Source organism: Balaenoptera borealis, assembly GCF_965194805.1.
Source record: "Balaenoptera borealis genome assembly, chromosome: 19".
Taxonomy (NCBI): Eukaryota; Metazoa; Chordata; class Mammalia; order Artiodactyla; family Balaenopteridae; genus Balaenoptera; species Balaenoptera borealis.
In genome coordinates this window covers 17374619-17392362 of record NC_138878.1, presented here as the reverse complement: position 1 = coordinate 17392362, position 17744 = coordinate 17374619, and the positions used below count along the sequence as shown (strand labels likewise).

The window sequence follows — 17744 nt, the reverse complement described above, 5'->3', positions numbered from 1 at the left end:
ATCAAGTATACATTTTGGCAGAAGGTTCCTGCTAGTCACGAGAAGGTTACTGCTAGTCACGAACGTCTCTGTTAATGAATTTAGTGTTTTTCTAGATATGAGAAGACACACACACATACACGACACACGGTACACACACACACACACACACACACACACACACACACACACACAGGACACACGGCACACGGCAGAGGCTGGAGTCCCCTCCCCTGAGCCCACCTTGAAGACCACTGCCCTAGGCCACGTTCTATCTTTCTGAAGCCAGCAGTGTTCCAGCAAGATTTTGAACCTTTAGCCTCTCTGACTTGAGGATTTTCTTCTTTATCTCTTTGGCCATAGTAGCTATCTATAGTCCACACAGTGGTTTCCCTGCAAATTGATTTTTGACTTGGGTTTTGGCCCCCGGATTAGATGCATTGCTCTTGTTGCAGCTTGGTGATAGCTGATTCTCTTCCTGTTTCAGTGGCGCGACCACTGGATGCAGTGTGTGTACTTCCTGCCAGAAGAGGAGCCAGTTGTCCAGGGCTCAGCCCTCTGCCTGGTAGCCCACCACGACGACTACTGTGTGTGGTACAGCCTCCAGAGGACCAGGTGTGCCCCGAGCCTCATTGGGTGGGGCACTGGGCTTGTGACACCGTGCCTTTATATAAATTCCCTGTACGGACCCTGTAGAGGTTTGAGTGGGCACATTCGTATCTGAACAGAATAAGAGCAGAAGTTTGTGACTGGGTATTTCAGTGCTTGTTTGTGTGTACTCAGAAGAGGCTCCCCTAGTGGCAGGACCCTCATTTGGAGTAGATATATATGAAAAGCCTTGAATTGGAGGGCCCTCCGACCTCTGACGCCCACTCCACAGCCAGTGCCTAGACTCATGCCCCCTAGAGGACCATGGGTGTGTCCCCTCTCCATCTCTGTTTCCCTGGGGCAGGTCCCTGTGCCGTGCCTTCATGCTCACTGGTGCCTAGCAGGTCATCACCCTGTGTCTGTTCATTTCCTGGCCCAGCCCCGAAAAGGATGGGAGAGCCCACCCAGCACGCCCTGTGTGTGACTGCCAGGCTCACCTGCTCTGGAACCGGCCTCGGTTTGGAGAGATCAATGATCAGAACAGAACTGATCAATACGTCCAGGCCCTGAAGACGGTAAGTGTCCAGCCCCTTAGGTGGTTGTAGGCCAGGAGGGGTTTGTCCCATGGACCCGACCGAGCTCATTGCTCACTTATGATTAGCTGGTTTTGTTTTCTGTGCTCCCTTCTCTGTCCATGAGTGGCTTCAGCCGGCTCCTTCTGGGCGGGCATTCGGTCAGAGGCCAGGGAGCTTGTTTCTGGACTACCTGAGGGCTTGTTCTCTGCTCTTCTATGGGAGCCTCTCCCTGGCCCCTGCCTTTGTCCCTCTGGACACTTTGCCTTTATGGTCACCAGCAATTCCTTTGGGTGATCCTTGTGGATTCAGCCATCCCATTATTCCTCTCATCTGCTGCTTCCTTTCTAAAATTTTCTAGAATGTAAATATTGTCATGTAACTCTCCTGAAAGACTTTGCTCCCTGCTGCCTGTGGAAGGTGTCTCTCAGCCTGGGGACCACACACAAGGTTTGGACGGCAGTCTCTGGACCCCTTGGAGTCATATGCAGAAAAATATGTGTGCATGTGTGCACATGCATGCATTTTTTGGGGGAGGGAGGGTCCCAACCATCCTAAGTTTCTCTCAGAGGGGTCTGTTGACCCATAAAGGCATTCCTGCTTTGGGGAGTCATTTGACATGCCCACGGCTTTCTGTGCTGTGACCAGGTAGGGAAGAGGCCTGTGGTCATGGATTGGGAGGTTGCCTCTGATAAACAGGGCAGCCCTTCAGCTGGGCCTTCTAGGACGGCTTGAGGACAGTCTTTCCTGATGGTGGGGAGAGGGGAGGGAGGTGGGTGTGTTGGAGGGGGGGCTGGTTACCACCTGGGCCTGGGAGGCAGGTATGACTGGTGTTAGGGCATAGGAAGATCCAGCCGGGCCGTGTAGGGGATAGAGTGAGGAGGAGATCAAGATTGAATAATCACTGAGTGAGTTAGGGTGTCAGATGGGAAATGTTCCTGTCAGTTTGTCAACAGGAATTTCTTGACGTTGTAAGAAAATCTGTGCTGAGGTTGTTCTTTTCTGCAGGTGCTTAAGCCGGACGGTGTCTGCCTGTGCGTCAGTGATGGCAGTCTGCTCTCCATGCTGGCCCATCACCTTGGGGCAGAGCAGGTACTGGACATGTGCCTTCTACCAAGTTCCTGACGGCCGCTCTTGAGTTCGGGTGTCATGTGGTCTGGGTACACGGTTTTGTGACTAAAGCTCTTTCAAGTGCAGCTGCCACATATGTGGCGGGCGTGCTTGCGTTGGTGGCTGAGGGGTTGTTGCCTCGTGTGCGGGCAGGAGTCAGGCTATAGCTGTTGCCCCATCGCCACAGCTCCCGGGTCTGAGTCTGCCACCTCGCTAGGCTCAGCGCAGAATGTTGTACTGTCCCGGGGGGATAATGAGCACAGGTAGAGTTAGTTAGATGTTGTCCTCTGCCTTGCAGTTGCATTTTAATCTTTGTTTTCTTTCTCTGTTAAGTGCATCTCCTACAACTAATAGCATGGTATCCTCTTCAGGTATTTACGATAGAGAATTCAGCAGCTTCTCATAGACTGATGAAAAAAGTAAGTGATAATTGTTGTTACTGAAATAATGAGGGGACCTGTGGGGCCTGCCTTCCTGAGTCTGGGATTGATCGCTTTGAAGCAGTGCTGGTACCAAGGGAACTGGGAGAAGTAGCAGCTGCCAGTGAAGTTCTTGTGACTCCTGAGTTGAGAACTGGCCTGGAAGTCTTCTAGGGCTGTCATTGAATAGCAGTGAGCGTTTAAACTCTACTTTGTTTTTTGTGGCTGACGAAGTGTAGGCTTCTCTCCTCACTTCACATAAAACTAAAAAAACTAAAATCTTTGTGGTGATAGAACTGAATTTGAGATTTGTTTCTGGGGCACCAGCGCCCACGGAGTCACTGCTCACAAACTGACCTGACTGGTTGGTTCTGTGACAGTGTTTCTCCTCCTGGCCAGTGATTCCCTCTCTGAAGGACAACCTACCTCCACCAGAACTCCAAGCCTACAGCTAAGTCTTGCCAGTGTGCCTGCAAGAGAAATTTCTTTTGCTCTTATGACATTTTGCTCCTGATCTCATCTGAGGTCTGTAGGAGGCCTTTGGATGGGAGAAGTTCTGCAAAGCAGCTGAAAGTGGTGCTCCAGAACTATTTGGCCAGAGAACTGCACACAGATAAAGCAACTGAGATGTTCTTTTTCTGGACAAAAACAATAGTTTTGTTTTCTCTCTAAGATCTTTAAGGCTAACCACTTGGAAGATAAAATTAATATAATAGAGAAACGGCCTGAATTATTAACACCTGCAGACTTGGAGGGTAAAAAGGTAAGTAGTGAGTGCTCTACATTTGCTCTGGGCAGCACGGCTCTGAGACAGCCCGACTGCCCCCCTTCTCCGGACCTCACTTTGTGTCCCCCAGTCACTCACCAGCTAAGAACTTGCCGCTGCTGAGGGTGTGGTGAGGTTTGCAGAGATGCCTGCTGAGCAAATACTTGCACAGCTCTCAAGTGGCTAATGGCTGCTCCTTCAGCAACGGCAGACGGGCTCTGCTGGGAGCGACTTCGGCACATCGTGTCCCCTCCCTTTTCCCTTCACAGCACTGCTGTGCACGCTACCGCCTCCCATCTGTTCCTCAGTCCCCCGTGTGCCTCCGAAACTGCTCCCGGCCCTCAGTATCCTTAGCTACTAGACACGGTCTCCCTGCCGCTTCATCTCCCTGGCCTCCTGCACCCTCACAACAGGGGCCTCTCCCTCCTCAACATACTTCTCTTTAGGCCCTTAAGAGGCTGCCTTTCCAGGGTTTCCTCTTCTCTTTCTGGCTGCTCCTTCTCAGTCCTTCATCGGTCTCTCTTCCTTCACTTGATCCTTCCCTGCAGGCGTCCTTGGTGCTCTCTCCTTGTCTGTCCTCTCCTCTTCCGTTGCATCTCCTCTCAGGACCATCACATCCCTTCCCATGTGGGAATCGTGGATGTCCAAGCCGGGTCTTCAAATCTCACATATCCCACAGGCCCTTCAAGCTGGAACCTGTCATCTTTCTTGCCAACTTTTTTTTTAACCCTTTTATTGAGATATAATTGACATACCATAAAATTAACCCATTTCAAGTGTACAATTTGAAGATTTTTTAGTAAATATACAGAATTATATAACTGTCACACTGTCTAGTTCTAGAACTTTCATCACCCAGCCCCTAGGCCCAGGCAGCCACTGATGTGGTTTCTGTCTCTGTAAATTTGCCTTTTCTTGGCATTTCATGTGAGTGGAATAATACAATATGTGGTCTTTTGTGTCTGGCTTATTTCACTGTTCATGGCTGAAAGGTTCATCTGTGTTGTAGAATGTGTCAGTATTTTGTTCCTTTTCAATGCTGAGTAGTATTCCAGGGTATGACTGTGTGATATTTGGTTTACCCATTCACTTGTTGGTGGACATTTGAATTGTTTCCAGTTTTTGACTATTATGAATAATGCTACTGTGAGCATGGGTATGTTAAGTCTTTGTGAGGGTTTGTGTTTTTTGGTTCCCTTAGATACCTAGGCTTGGAATTGCTGGATTGTGTGATATTTTTGTTTAACTTTTTTTTTTTTTTTGGCTGCGCCATATGGCTTGTGAGATATTAGTTCCCTGACCAGGGATTGAACCTGGGCCCTCAGCAGTGAAAGTGCCGAGTCCTAACCGGTGGACCGCCAGGGAATTCACTGTTTAACTTTTAAATAAACTACTAAACTGTTATCCAAAGCGGGTATACCATTTTACATCCCAACCAGTAATGTATGAGAGTTCCAGTTTCTCCATATCTTTACCAACACTTCGTATTGTCTCTCTTTTTTTTTTTAGTATAGCCATTTTAGTGGGTGTGTGGTGATGTCTCGTAGTTTTGATTTGTGTTTGCCTAATGACTAGTAATGTTGAACACCTTTTCATGTGCTTATTAGCTATTCTATGTCTTGTTTAGTGAAATATCTATTTAAGCCTTTTGCCTGTTTTCTTCCCATGCCTTTTTTTTAAGAACAGCTTTCTTTCTGAGATACGGTTCATACAGCAAAGAAATTTAAAGTGTACAGTTCAGTGATTTAGTATATTCATAAGATTATGCAACCATCACCACAGTCAATTTTAGAACATTTTCATCACCCAGAAAGAAACTCCTTGCCCATTAGCAGTCACTCCCTATTTATCCCCAGCCTCCCAGCCCTAGGCAGCCACTAGCCTGTTTTCCTTCTGTATGGATGTGCCAGTTCTGGACATTTCATATAAATGGAATCATGCGACGTATAGTCCTTCATAGGTGGCTTCTTTCAAAGTTCGTTCATGTTACAGCATAAATCAATACTTCATTTCTTTTTGCTGCTGAATAATACTCCACTGTATGGCTATACCACATTTTATTTGTCCATACTGATGGACATTTATTTATCCATATTGATGGACAGTTGATGGACATTTGGGTGGTTTCTCCTTTTTGGCTACCATGAAGGATGCTGCTCTGATCATTCGTGTACAAGTTGCTCTTTCTTTCCCTTAAAGATGAGGATTAAAAAGATATTTAGGGAATTCCCTGGCGGTCCAATGGTTAGGACTCCACGCTTCCACTGCAGGGGGCATGAGTTCAGTCCCTGGTTGGGGAACTAAGATCCCACAAGCCGCACGGCACGGCCAAAAAAAAAAAAGAGAAAGAAGGAAAATTTAAATTCTGAAAGCCATTGATATGGTGCACTGGCTAGACTCCAGGTCACTGTTGAGTAGAAGTGGTGAGAGTGGGCGTTCTTGCCTCGATGTTGGGGGAGCAGGGAATACACAGGGCCAACCCCTTTCTGTGTTCGTTGTTTCCTTCTGCATCTCTGTCACCTCATCCAGGAACCCATGCGTCATCTTGGACTGGCCCTGTCCTTGATGCCTGTCTGCCTGGGCCCAGCCCTGGGTGGTCTGGCTCCTCAGCATCTGCTGTCTGCTTCTCCTGCCTTTGACACAGACTCCCCCCTCCTTGCCTGGACTGTAGCAGTGCTCACGCAGGTCATGTCCTGTCCCCAGCTCCACCTGCAGGTCGCCTCCCTACTTCCTGCATACTTCGGGGATATTTCTTTTTTCTTTTTTTCGCCACACTGCGCGGCTTGTGGGATCTCTCAGTTCCCCAGTCAGGGATTGAACGCGGGCCACAGCAGTGAAAGCCCAGAATCCTAACCACTAGGCCATCAGGGAACTCCTGAGGGATCTTTCTAAAGCACATTTCTTCTCATATTAAACCCTGATTAAAGCTTTTCGTGATCCCCTCTTGCCTCCAGGGCAGAGTCCAGTCCCCTTTACCTGTCATCAGCTGCCTTTGGTGACCTGGCTTCTCTCCACCTCTGTGGCCTCGCTCTTTACCGTCCTACCCCACCGGCTCATCTGACAAGCTCGCAAAAGGGCCTTGCTCTCTTTCACACCCCTGCTTTTGCTTCTGCCCATCCCTCTGCCTGTAATCCCTACTCCTTTGCTTTTCTGTCTCCTGTTCATGCATTTATTCATCTAATCAGCAAACCTTCACTGACCATCTGCTCTGGGCCAGGTGCTGTGCTGGGAATACTGTGCTGCCACTTCTCTGTCCCTAATTCTGTGGTCTCCGAGCCTGGTGAAGGAGACAGACCAGCGCTGATAATAAATTGTCATGATAAGGCTTTGAGTAGGGTTTACAGGATGCCATCCTGGAAGCCCTTCCCTGTGCTCTTACCTCTAGAGTCTCTCCACGAGCCCCTTCCTTGCTTCTGTCAGAGCTTACTGCACTCTCTGAGGCCGGCCCCCAGCCTTGTCTGCTACCCCTTCCACTCTGCACTCCTGAGGGCAGGGCTCATGTCTGTTTCTCATCTTTGTATCCTCAAGGGCAGGTGCAGACCTTGACATGCTTGTTGACTGACTGACTGACCGCGTGGGTGAGTGAATGAATGAATGAATGTGCCTGTGAAACTTGTAACCTGTCCTTTGCTCCTCAGCCGAATCCTTCTGACGCCCTGGTCCTGCTTCTTGCTCTGATCGCCAGGTTTCTCTCCTCCTGGGTGAGCCGTTCTTCACCACCAGCCTGCTTCCGTGGCACAACCTGTACTTCTGGTATGTACGGACTGCTGTGGACAGGCACCTGGCGCCTGGCGCTGTGGTGATGCCCCAGGCTGCCTCGCTGCACATGATGGTCGTGGAGTTCAGGGTAGGCCACCCAGAAGTTTTCGGGCGGGGGATGGGGGGGACCTTGTTTTCTTGTAAAGACTTTGGATGCAGATGGAGCAACTAGGGTCTTAATAGTCTGGGCCTCTGTTTTTCTTTGTCATCACACTGCAGGGCTGAATAGAAGAGGCTTGCCTTTGTAAAAATGAAGCACATGAAATGGAAATGGCTGTGTGTTGTCATTTTACAATTATGGCTTATCAGAATAATTTTAAGATATAAATTAAGCGTTTCAGAAGATAAGCTGTGCAGCTTGCTCTGCTCTCATTAAGAGCTGAGGCTCCAGTTCTGGTACCATACCTCACACGCAGCCCGTGCCACGCTGGGCCGAGGGGCCTGGCCCCCCTTCCTGTTAGTAAAGTGACTGTTCTGGCCAAAAAAAAAAAAAAAGAGAGCTGAGGCTCCAGTTGTTAAAAGCATTTTGAGATGGGCGAGTCAGCTTCTTTATGCGAGAAAAATTGAAAAGCTTCATTTTAATTTTCTCATCAAAGCAGAACCACAGTCACAAAGTCATTTTGGGAAAGGCATCTTTTATTAAAAGGATTTTGAAATGCTTTTAACCTGAAATGTAGCGTGAACGTCATTTGATATTTCTTTGATAAGAACAGCTTTATCCATTGGTAGCTTAGTGGTTCCATCACTTAATTTTCTGGGCATTTCTTTTGTGTTATTTATTCACTTGATCAGATTCCATGAAAATTCTGGTTTTCATGGCCAAGGAGGGAATGTGGAGAATGACACTGTTCCTAGGCATACGTCCAAGAGACAGAGGATGCGGCGTGGACTGGCCTGAGTGCACCTCTGGTCCCCTCCTGGGATCCTGTCCTCACGCTCTCTTTATAGGTGTAGAGCCTCGAGAACTGGTTGATAGAGCTCTTCCCAATGAACCGGTGTTCAGGATGGACAGGGAGGGAGTTAGAGACACTATCCTGGTATCTCTGGCCGATTGTCCCTCATAGGAGAGGGCTTGGGATCATGGGAGGCTTTACAGGTTTGAGGAACCATCCTGGGTCTTTGGTGTCTCTGGGTCCCTTCAACTGTGGGCATTTCTTCCAGGCCTGCGGGAGCAGCAAGATGTGCCTCAGGTTTGGACCTGGGGCAGCCCCCCAGCCTGACCTCACTTACCCTTCCTGCTCTTGTCACCACACTTCCGTGTGCCTGGGTGGGCGTGGACATCTCTGTGCTGTCCCACAGAACCCTTGGCGTGCCTGCCCACCCGCCCCCATTGGGTGAGTGCAGATGTTGGTGTGCCCTGGCCGGGTGGGTGTCAGTGAAGGCTGTGCCTTCCTTACAGGACCTGTGGAGGATCCGGAGCCCCTGTGGTGACTGTGAAGGCTTTGATGTGCACATCATGGATGATATGATTAAGGTAGGCAGGGCCACAGCTCCCACCCGCAGTGTCCCACCCACCCACTCCACATGGCCACAGGCTTCTGATGGGGACGTTTGGCTTCCATGGAGGGACCTGGGTTGGGCAGTGCGGGCAGCGTGCAGGGAGCTCCTCTGTTGGGGGCAACGAGGGCAGGTGTATCCGTTCTACTTGGTTCACCATGAGCATGAGAAGCCATTGGGTCTCCAAGTCTGGCTGGTATTAGGCCATTCTAGGCCCTGGGCTGTAACCCCTGAATCAGAATTTTGGGTTGGGGCCCGTCCACCACCAGGCCACTGGAACCATTCCTGCCAATGTCAGCAGCTTGTTCTCTTTTCGGACAGTCTCTCTAGAAGGCAATTTTGGCAACCTTCTGAGCCAGCCATTTTCATTCTGGGGACTCCATTCCAGGGGAAGGTGCTTGAGCATGGAGGGGGGTGGGCTGTGGAAGGAGGGTCCTGCAGGGTTATTTGTACATCAGTAGGGGATCGAGTCAGCCACCAGGGTCTGCATCTCCCAGAACCCAGAGCAGTCTTGAAAGTGCCAGTGATATTTGGCTCGGCCAGGATGGATGTGAAGAGTCATGAGCCCCGTTAGAAGGGCAGGGCAGGGAGTACCATCCCATTTTTATGTATTAAGAAAATTCACACATGTAATAACTGTAAATGGAAAGTAACCTTTAAAAATTGTGTACAATATTAATTTTTTTTTAATAATATAAACTTATTTATTTATTTATTTTTGGCTGTGTTGGGTCTTTGTTGCTGCACACGGGCTTTCTCTAGTTGCGGTGAGCAGGGGCTACTCTTCGTTGCGGTGCACGGGCTTCTCGTTGCCGTGGCTTCTCTTATTGCGGAGCACAGGCTCTAGGTGCGTGGGCTTCAGTAGTTGTGGCACGTGGGCTCAGTAGTTGTGGCTTGCGGGCTCTAGAGCGCAGGCTCAGTAATTGTGGTGCACGGGCTTAGTTGCTCCGCGGCCTGTGGGATCTTCCCGGACCAGGGCTCGAACCCATGTCCCCTGCGTTGGCAGGCTGATTCTTAACCAGTGTGCCACCAGGGAAGTCCCCCCAATTTTTTTTTAATTAGAAAAAAATTTACACATACAGAGAAAAAGGGGTGGAGCAGTGGACACCGAAATGTTAGTTGTGTGATTAGGAAGTGGTTAACATTTTCCTCATTTTGCTTATCTTTCTGTTTACAATTTTCTACAGTGATTGTGGATTACTTGTGTAAACATATTTTAAGTAAATAAATCCAGTGGACATTTTCAGTTTCCATCTTACCTGCCTCTCCACAGCAGACCACTGACTGTTCGATGCTTCTAGAAATCACTGCACACCCGGGCTCCCCCTGGCCACTTCTCAGGCTCCTTCCTGGATTCCTCCCCTCTTCTCATCCCCTAATGTGTCCTGTGTTCTAGGTCTCCCCCAGGCCCCTGCCCAGACCCCCATAGCTGTCCCCATCTTCTCTCTTTGCTGGCCAGTGTCTGCATCTCTCCTGAGCTCAGACCAAATAGCTAAGAGCTGTGGATTCTCCACCGAGATGACTTCAGGCACTCTGACCTGATGCTTCCAGAATCCATCTTCTCTTTCCCCTCCCTGAGCCTGGCCCCTTCCAGTGCTCCTGTCCTAGACCTGCTGCCACTTCATACCTGCCTGCTGGGCTCAGGGCCCCAGCAACCTCCCAGACAAGTCTTCGCCTTCCCTTGCAGTTGGTTGTTGGGTTCCATAACCATCAGGTCCTTTGTGAGCCAGTTTTCTTCCCCTGCTGCTGCTGGTCTGGTCTGGTCTGGGGCACTTTGATCTCTCTTTGTCTGACCATGCACCCTCCTGCCTCTCCCAGTCGGCCTTCCTCCGCAGGGAGCCCAGGTGAATTTGTAGATCCAAAGTCCGGCCCTGTCTGTCCCCTGCGGGAAAACCCTGTAAGGCTCCCTGAGCCCCTACTCCCACCCCTGCAGTCACCCCACCACTGCTCGGCCCGCTCTGCGCTGCTCTTCGCCCTTTCCCTGCTGGGCTTTGTCCACGTTCCTCTTTGCTGCCAACTTCTGTGTAACCTTCAAGAGGCAGCCTCGAGATCACCCCTCCGGGCAGCTCTCCTGCCCAGCCCTGTTCTCAGCCGGTCAGTGTCCCCCAGGCACTGTGTTCGCTTGTCTTCCAGTTGTCTCCCTCTAGACTGGGAGCCTTGTATGGGGGTGATCTGGCAGCTGTAGTGCTCAGAAAGGGTCACTGAACGGGCAAGTGTCCAAATGACAGGTGTTTTCATCAGTATAGACAGTTGGTCTTCAAGGTAGCTCGTGAGATGGGCAGTGCCATCCAGTTTTATATTTTATTTTATTTTACTTTATTTTATTTTATTTATTTTTGGCTGGGTTGGGTCTTCGTTGCTGCGCGTGGGCTTTCTCTAGTTGCGGCGAGCGGAGGGCTACTCTTCGTTGCGGTGCACGGGCTTCAGTAGTTGTGGCTCGCGGTCTCAGTAGTTGTGGCTTGGCGGCTCTGGAGCACAGGCTAAGTAGTTGTGGCGCACGGCCTTAGTTACTTCGCGGCATGTGGGATCTTCCCGGAATCGAACCCTGCATTGGCAGGCAGATTCTCTTTTTTTTTTTTTTTAATACGTCTTTTTTTTAAAAGGAACTCCTTTATTTATTTATTTATTTATTTTTGGCTGTGTTGGGTCTTCGTTTCTGTGCGAGGGCTTTCTCTAGTTGCGGCAAGCGGGGGCCACTCTTCATTGCGGTGCGCGGGCCTCTCACTATCGCGGCCTCTCTTGTTGCGGAGCACAGGCTCCAGACGCGCAGGCTCAGTAGTTGTGGCTCACGGGCCCAGTTGCTCCGCGGCATGTGGAATCTTCCCAGACCAGGGCTCGAACCCGTGTCCCCTGCATTGGCAGGCAGATTCTCAACCACTGCGCCACCAGGGAATTCCCACTCATCCAGTTTTAAAAGGGAGATAATGAAGCTTAGAGTGACTTACCGAGGAAACGGTTTGTGAGTGGTGACAGGAACAGAAGCCAGCTGGTCAAGCTAGGCACCTGTGGTCTTTTGTGAGGACCCACTGCCCCCACGTGACCGTGGCAATTACCCTGAGGGACCAGGGCCATGGAGGTTAGGGGCCACTGGCATAGATAAACTCTGGAGACGAGGACATGAGCCCCTTGTTCCCTGGCTGCCCGGCTCTGTCTCTGCACACCCCTGCCTCCTCTTCCCTTCTCAGCACGCCCTCGACTTCAGGGAGAGCAAGGAGGCCGAGCCCCACCCGCTGTGGGAGTACCCATGCTGCAGCCGCTCCGTGCCCCAGCAGATCCTGACATTTGATTTTCGGCAGCCAGTCCCCCTGCAGCCCATCTGTGCTGAGGGTGCCATCGAGCTGAGGAGGTGAGTGTGGGCTCCAAGGTGGGGGGAGTGGGAGAAGTGGCAGGGTTGCTTTCTCATAGTTATTGCCCGAGTGGCTGAGCACTTACTTTGGCCACTTTCATGTGGGTGGGATGGCTGTCCTTGTCTCAGCCTTGCCCTTCCTGAAGTGGCCCTGAGTGTATAGTGCGTCCCCACAGCTTCTGGGGGGGAGAGCGAGCCAGAGTGGGCTCTCTCAGATCCTCCCACATCTGAGGCTCCCTTTGAGCTAAGCAGCATGTTACACACAGCTGCAGAGAAATGTGAATTTGGTTGCTATGGTTACACATTGGATCATATTCCTGAACTCTCCTGGGAATTAAAGCAGATTAGGAATTGGCAGGGGCTGTTGTTGTTATGCGTGGTCAGGCCCATCCAGCTCCAGCTCTAGCTCCCTTCATGGGGAGGGGCTGCTTCTTCCCAGAGGAAAAACTTTCTTCTAACTGGGTGGAGGCCGTGAGCCCAGAGCCCCTTTGGGCTCCTGTGACAAGGGGGAGGCAGGGCAGTTGCCCATCTGTGCCTGCCATCCAGAGTATCTGGGAGAGATCTTCCAGACTTTGATGCCTGGACTCCTCTCTGAGCCTTCTGAGCCAAACCTTTCTGTGACCTCAGGCCGAGGAGGCTGGTACGGCAGCAAGCTGGCCCTGCCCCAGGGTTACTCTAAGTATTTGGCCAGGCTGTGGGGAGTGAGTGGGAGCTTTGGGTTGTGGCTCTTCTTGCTCAGCATTTTACTGAGTTGCCTTTAGTTAGGTGGAGTGTTAGAAGCCTCCTAACTGGGCAGGATGGAAGTGGAAGAGACGAGAGGTTTCTGAAAAGCAGAGGGGAGCCATGACCAGAGGGGAGCTTAGCCAGTCTCTCATGCGGCTGTTTGTTTTTGGCCCAACATTCCCACCCCCCATCCCACCCTCACCCCCAGGCCCGGGAGGAGCCACGGGGCCGTCCTGTGGATGGAATACCACCTGACCCCAGACAGCACGGTCAGCACCGGCCTCCTGAAGCCTGCGGAGGACAAGGTAGTGCTGTGTGCGCGGGTCCCAGAGTGGGCCGGCCCCGAGAGCAGGTGCCGCCGTGCCACCCGCCTGCGCTCCGGGTGTTCCTGGCACGTTCAGCCAGATGATAACTCCTCAGTGGCCCCAGGTCACCTGGCCCTGAACAGCAGCTTCCCACCGTGAGCTGCCTGGGCTGGAGGCTGGCCAGGAGGGCGTTGGGGTGTCAGAAGCCCTCACCACTTTCTTGCTGCTGCCCCTGCAGGGGTACTGTTGCTGGAACCCCCACTGCAAGCAGGCCGTGTACTTCTTCAACACCACACTAGACCCCAGAGTGCCACCAGGTGGCCCCCAGACCATCACCTACACCGTGGAGTTCCACCCCCACACTGGAGATGTCACCGTGGATTTCACGCTCTCAGATGCCCTGGACCGTGGGTGCTGACCCTCACTTGTTGAGAAATAAAGTGGCGGAGGGCGCCAGGCTCTAAATGGTGTGGCTTTCTGTGAAGGAAGGTGAAGACGCCTCTCCTTTCAGGGCCCGGCTTGGCCTCTGGGCTTGGAGGAGACCTCTTCCCTTTTTGTGTTTTTGCACTGCGGCTCCTTGCTCCAGATGTGGTGGGAAGCGGGGATGGCTCTGTAGCTGAGGAGGGGCCAAGGAGCCCACCCTGCAGTGGTTATGAAGTGCTCAGAAAGCTCCAAGGCTACAGCGTCCCTCCTGTCCAACCAGGGAGTGGAGCCAGAGTTGACTGGGCTGGGCAGGTTGGGCTGCTCTTGGCTATGCAGTGCTGGGGCGGGCATGCTGCTCTCGTGGGAGCTGGCCTAGCCTGGCCTGCACTGGGAACCTTTGAGTCCCACCTGCCTGCTTCAGCTAGGAGGGGCTTCTGGGGGCAGAGTCGCTGACTTACGGCTGGGCCCCAGGCCTTGAAGACCCTGGCAGGGCCAGGCTGAGGACCGAGTTCAGACCCTTTCACTTGCTAAGTAGTGGCACCAATCCGCATTTGTAAGGGTCTGGCCTCCATGTGCAGCACCAGCAGGTGACCAAGACCAGCACCTGGACACCAGGCTGCTTTTCAGAGGATAGGGAGGAGGCTGCCCCAAAGCAGTTCCTCAGAGGCAGACCCAGGGCACCAGCCATCAGAAGGGAGCCAGGGGGTGCGGCCCTTTCCCGTGTGCCCCCCTCCTAGCAGAAGGACCTCGTTCCCTAGAAGTCTGGGGCGATGGGTACGAGTGCAGTCACCCCGACATTGCCTTGCCAGGGAAGGTCAGAGAGTCCCAAGGAGGCCCCAGCCGTGTTTCTTCCCACACTCGAGGTGCCCTTCTGCTGTTTACTCCCAGTTCCAGAGGGAGTAAGAGAACCCAAGGGGCCTGGTTTCCTGGTGGTTCAGGGCAGACTCAGGCTGTGCCCATCCTGTGGGGAGAGGCAGGAAAGGCAGGCCCCCCACAGTGGTCTCCCCACAGCCCCGCCTGGCCGCCTAGCCCCTTGGAGTCAGAGCAGGGCCCAGCACAGCTTTTCACTTAAATGAGTGGAGAACACCAGCCTTGAGCCTCACAGTTTTATTTTTTCCTCATTATCCATCCTTTCAGCACCAGTAAAGGAAAAAAAAAAAAACACCTCTCTTTTCAAAATATTTTATCAGGTGTAAAGATTGTTTTTCTTCTAGGGAAGAATCGTCTGGATATATATTTGATAATGTTCTTACCAAAACCTCAGGTGTGCTTACCATATAAAACCCCTAATGTCCCATGAGGATACAATACAGAAAAAAATACAGAAATTAAAAAAGTCTTTTTTTTTCTTTTTTAAAACAGTATTTCTAAATCTCAGCAAGTTAATACAATAGTTAAAAAGCATCAAGATTAATATCCATACTTAAAACTCAAGGTGGTCTGGACAAAGGAAATGACCGTTTTCTTCCGAAGTTGACCCCTGCCTCCTGCCTCCTCTGGAGGAGGCTGGGCCCGGGGCAGGTGCGGGGCCTTGGGGATTTGGGTGACCCCTGGTCTGTCCTTCCCAGGCCTAGATGCCACAGAAACATCTGAGATGTTTCTTTTCTTTCTTTTTTAAAAATCGAAATGGAAAAGTCTGGCTTGTACATAGCCCCGGGGGTGCACAGGCTTGATGAAACTCGTGGCTGGGCGATGGCGGCCTCAGCGCTGAGGCCCTGCCAGAGGGCGGTGCGAGGGGAGCGGGGAGCCAGGCCAGTTCTGCTCTGGACACTAGGCAGGCTGGGCAGAGGTGACCTTGTTAGGACAGGAAATGACTGAGGCACAGGGAGGTATGACTTGCCTAAGGCTGCCCTGTGAGTAGGGAGAGAAGCATGGCCCCCTGTGCCTTGGCTCCCCACCAGCTGCCCTGGGAGGCAGGCGGCCCTTCTGAAGGATGGAAGCTGTGCTGGAGTCGCTCTGCTTCAGGAGCCCTGGCCCTGCTTCCGCTGTTGTCCTGGGCACACAGCTGACCCGCAGCCTAGGGGCCTCGGCTCAGGCCCAGACATCTAGGCATCACATCTGCCCCGTTGAGCTCCACCTGTGAGCAGATTCCTGGCTGCTCCTGGGATTGGAGGCCCCTGACCCAGTGAAGCCTAGCCAGGGCCCCGAGAGCCACAGCCTTGGAGGAGGGGTGCAGCAGAGAGCCCAAGGAGGACTACACCCTAGATGGTGAGCAGCCCCTCCTGTCTTGACTTGAGGGGTGGGACTGGGGGCCTGGCCAGCGAAGTGCTCCAGGCAGTGAGGCCCTCAGCTCAGCTGCTGCCCCAGCCAGGGGCATGCAGACCAACCAGTGCCACCGTGAGTGTGGCTCTCAGGAGTGTCTTACTCCAGCGCAGGCCTGGCCTCTGGCCTTGGCCCCCTCTTGGTCCCTCTTGCAGCTCAGTGGGTGACAAGGCACAGCGTCAGCTTATAGGCACCAGGAGGCTCCTGGCAGCATGGTCCCGGTGTGTCCCCAGCCTCGTTGGGCAGAACTGGCCTCGAGCCAGGCGTGCACATTGGTTGGGGCGCTGTGAGGAGGGGAGACCATTGGGAGTTGTCAGTAACAGCTCCCAGAGTCGAAGGGGCCTCGCACCTGGAAGCAGACAAAACCCTCCCTGCGTGACTCTGGGGGGCGTCCCCAGGTGAGTTTAAAAAGGCAGGTGGGCAGAGGCAGTGCTGCCGTGGGAAGAGGAGCTGTGGGCTTCACTTGCAGACTCTGCCATGCTGTGCGCATGTGCCCGGGGCTGGCCCTGGTCACATGGTGGCAGAGTGGATGCCAGCCAGTACCACTCCCTGCCTGGGGCGAGCAGTGGCCATTGGCCTTGCCACCCCCAGCCTGCACGCTGGTGAGGGGACAGGCTGCTCTGTGCCTTGGCTTCCAGCCCCTTTGTCCAGGGCCCCCGGATCGGGTTGCTGTTGAGGATGGGCCTGGGAGGACAGAGCCTCAGCCCCACCCAGAGGCAGGTGGACGGTTCCTGAGCTCAGCCAGCACGTGGATGGGGACAGTCCCCAGGAAGATTGGTCCCAAACCAGAAGGGTGTCCGGAGGGGAGACAGGATCAGGCAGAAAGAGGATGTGTTGGTTTTGACAGAAGAGAAGCTACAAATCTATCATTTTCAAAACCAGAAGTCCCCCTCCCCCCTAATGCCATGAGTTGCCCTTTTTCCTGTAAAAAAGTGATGCTCTTTCCTTGGATTCCTGTCTGTGGCTTCATTGCCCAGATTGGAGTCTCCAGGGGAGGCTCCAGGCTCTGCTGTGCCTGTCTCAGGAAGAGCAGCGTTCTCCCTCGTGGCTTGCAGACCCTTTAAAGTGAAGGGTTCTTTTTGTTCTTAACTTTTTTGATTTTCTTTTTAAAATGTAATCGCCCTTGAATGCAAGACCCTGGGGAAGAGCCCGGGCTCGCTGGTAACTGGACACAGCCCTCACGGTCCCTGCTCGTGAGCTGTCCAGGCTGGAGGTGGCGAGCCGGCGGCTGTGTGTCCAGGAATGCTTCTTTGGCTGGTTCTGATTGTGTTTGGAGTTTGGCCTTGGGTGAGGCCTGAGTGAGGGGTCTGTGGCTACAGCGTGGCACGTGGCATGCGGGCAGCGTGCATGCGAGGGTGCAGGCATGCGAGACAACATGGCAGCAGACAAAAATAATGAACCCTGGACGAAGCTTGAGAAGAGATATAAAGAGTACAGAAACCCGGTTCTCGTACTAACCCACGGGTTACAAACTAGGTTGTGCTGTAGATTTGTAGAAAATAACGATTTGAAAGAATGGCACTGGTTGGGCAGCCAGGACTCCCAAGGCCAGCCTGACTCCTGTCCATGGCGAGTGCCCAGAGGTGCTGGGCAGCGCTGGTTCCAGCTCACCCAGGACTGGCTGCAGCTCTCCCAGGCCCCTGCCCCCCTCCCCCAGCACGGGTGGTGCTTGCTGGAGGGGACATGGCCAGGGAGGGACTGCGGCTCAGAGGGCTGGCGGAGGCCCTGCTGCTCGTGATGACTTGGCTCGTTTATGCCTCCTCCTCCCCCGCAGACACCATCAGCCGCATGGCCACCGGGAGGTGGTCTGTCAGGCCCGACAGCTGGGTGATGAAACTGAATTCTTCCACCTCCTGGGCGGGGGGGAGGAGAAACATCCCAGTTAGACCCAAAGGGCATCCTGTAAAGGAGAGGCCTGGCCCGGACCTTCCTGAAGGCAGAGGGGTGGGAGGATCCATGGGCCCCAAAGGCCTCCTGGATGGGCACGTCCCATTT

General features: G+C 52.8%; 2 protein-coding genes across 6 annotated transcripts in view; one reads left to right on the top strand and one right to left on the bottom strand.

Annotated features, from left to right (window-relative positions):
- Positions 1 to 13529, top strand: part of PRMT7 (protein arginine methyltransferase 7) — a 50872-nt gene extending 37343 nt beyond the window's left edge. For 2 of the 3 annotated variants that reach the window (XM_082369850.1, XM_082369852.1), the window contains exons 9-18: positions 467 to 594; positions 1007 to 1142; positions 2148 to 2231; positions 2621 to 2668; positions 3342 to 3431; positions 7120 to 7281; positions 8593 to 8667; positions 11876 to 12036; positions 12968 to 13064; positions 13303 to 13529. In XM_082369850.1, coding sequence (XP_082225976.1) covers positions 467 to 594; positions 1007 to 1142; positions 2148 to 2231; positions 2621 to 2668; positions 3342 to 3431; positions 7120 to 7281; positions 8593 to 8667; positions 11876 to 12036; positions 12968 to 13064; positions 13303 to 13482 — 1161 coding nt within the window. In that variant the 3' untranslated portion in view covers positions 13483 to 13529. The remainder of the gene's footprint in view (positions 1 to 466; positions 595 to 1006; positions 1143 to 2147; positions 2232 to 2620; positions 2669 to 3341; positions 3432 to 7119; positions 7282 to 8592; positions 8668 to 11875; positions 12037 to 12967; positions 13065 to 13302) is intronic. The other variant, XM_082369851.1, reaches the window with a different exon arrangement.
- Positions 13530 to 13661: 132 nt separating this feature from the next.
- SMPD3 (sphingomyelin phosphodiesterase 3) overlaps positions 13662 to 17744 on the bottom strand; it is an 83471-nt gene continuing 79388 nt past the window's right edge. For all 3 annotated transcript variants that reach the window (XM_082369872.1, XM_082369871.1, XM_082369873.1), the window contains one exon: positions 13662 to 17602. In XM_082369872.1, coding sequence (XP_082225998.1) covers positions 17501 to 17602 — 102 coding nt within the window. In that variant the 3' untranslated portion in view covers positions 13662 to 17500. The remainder of the gene's footprint in view (positions 17603 to 17744) is intronic.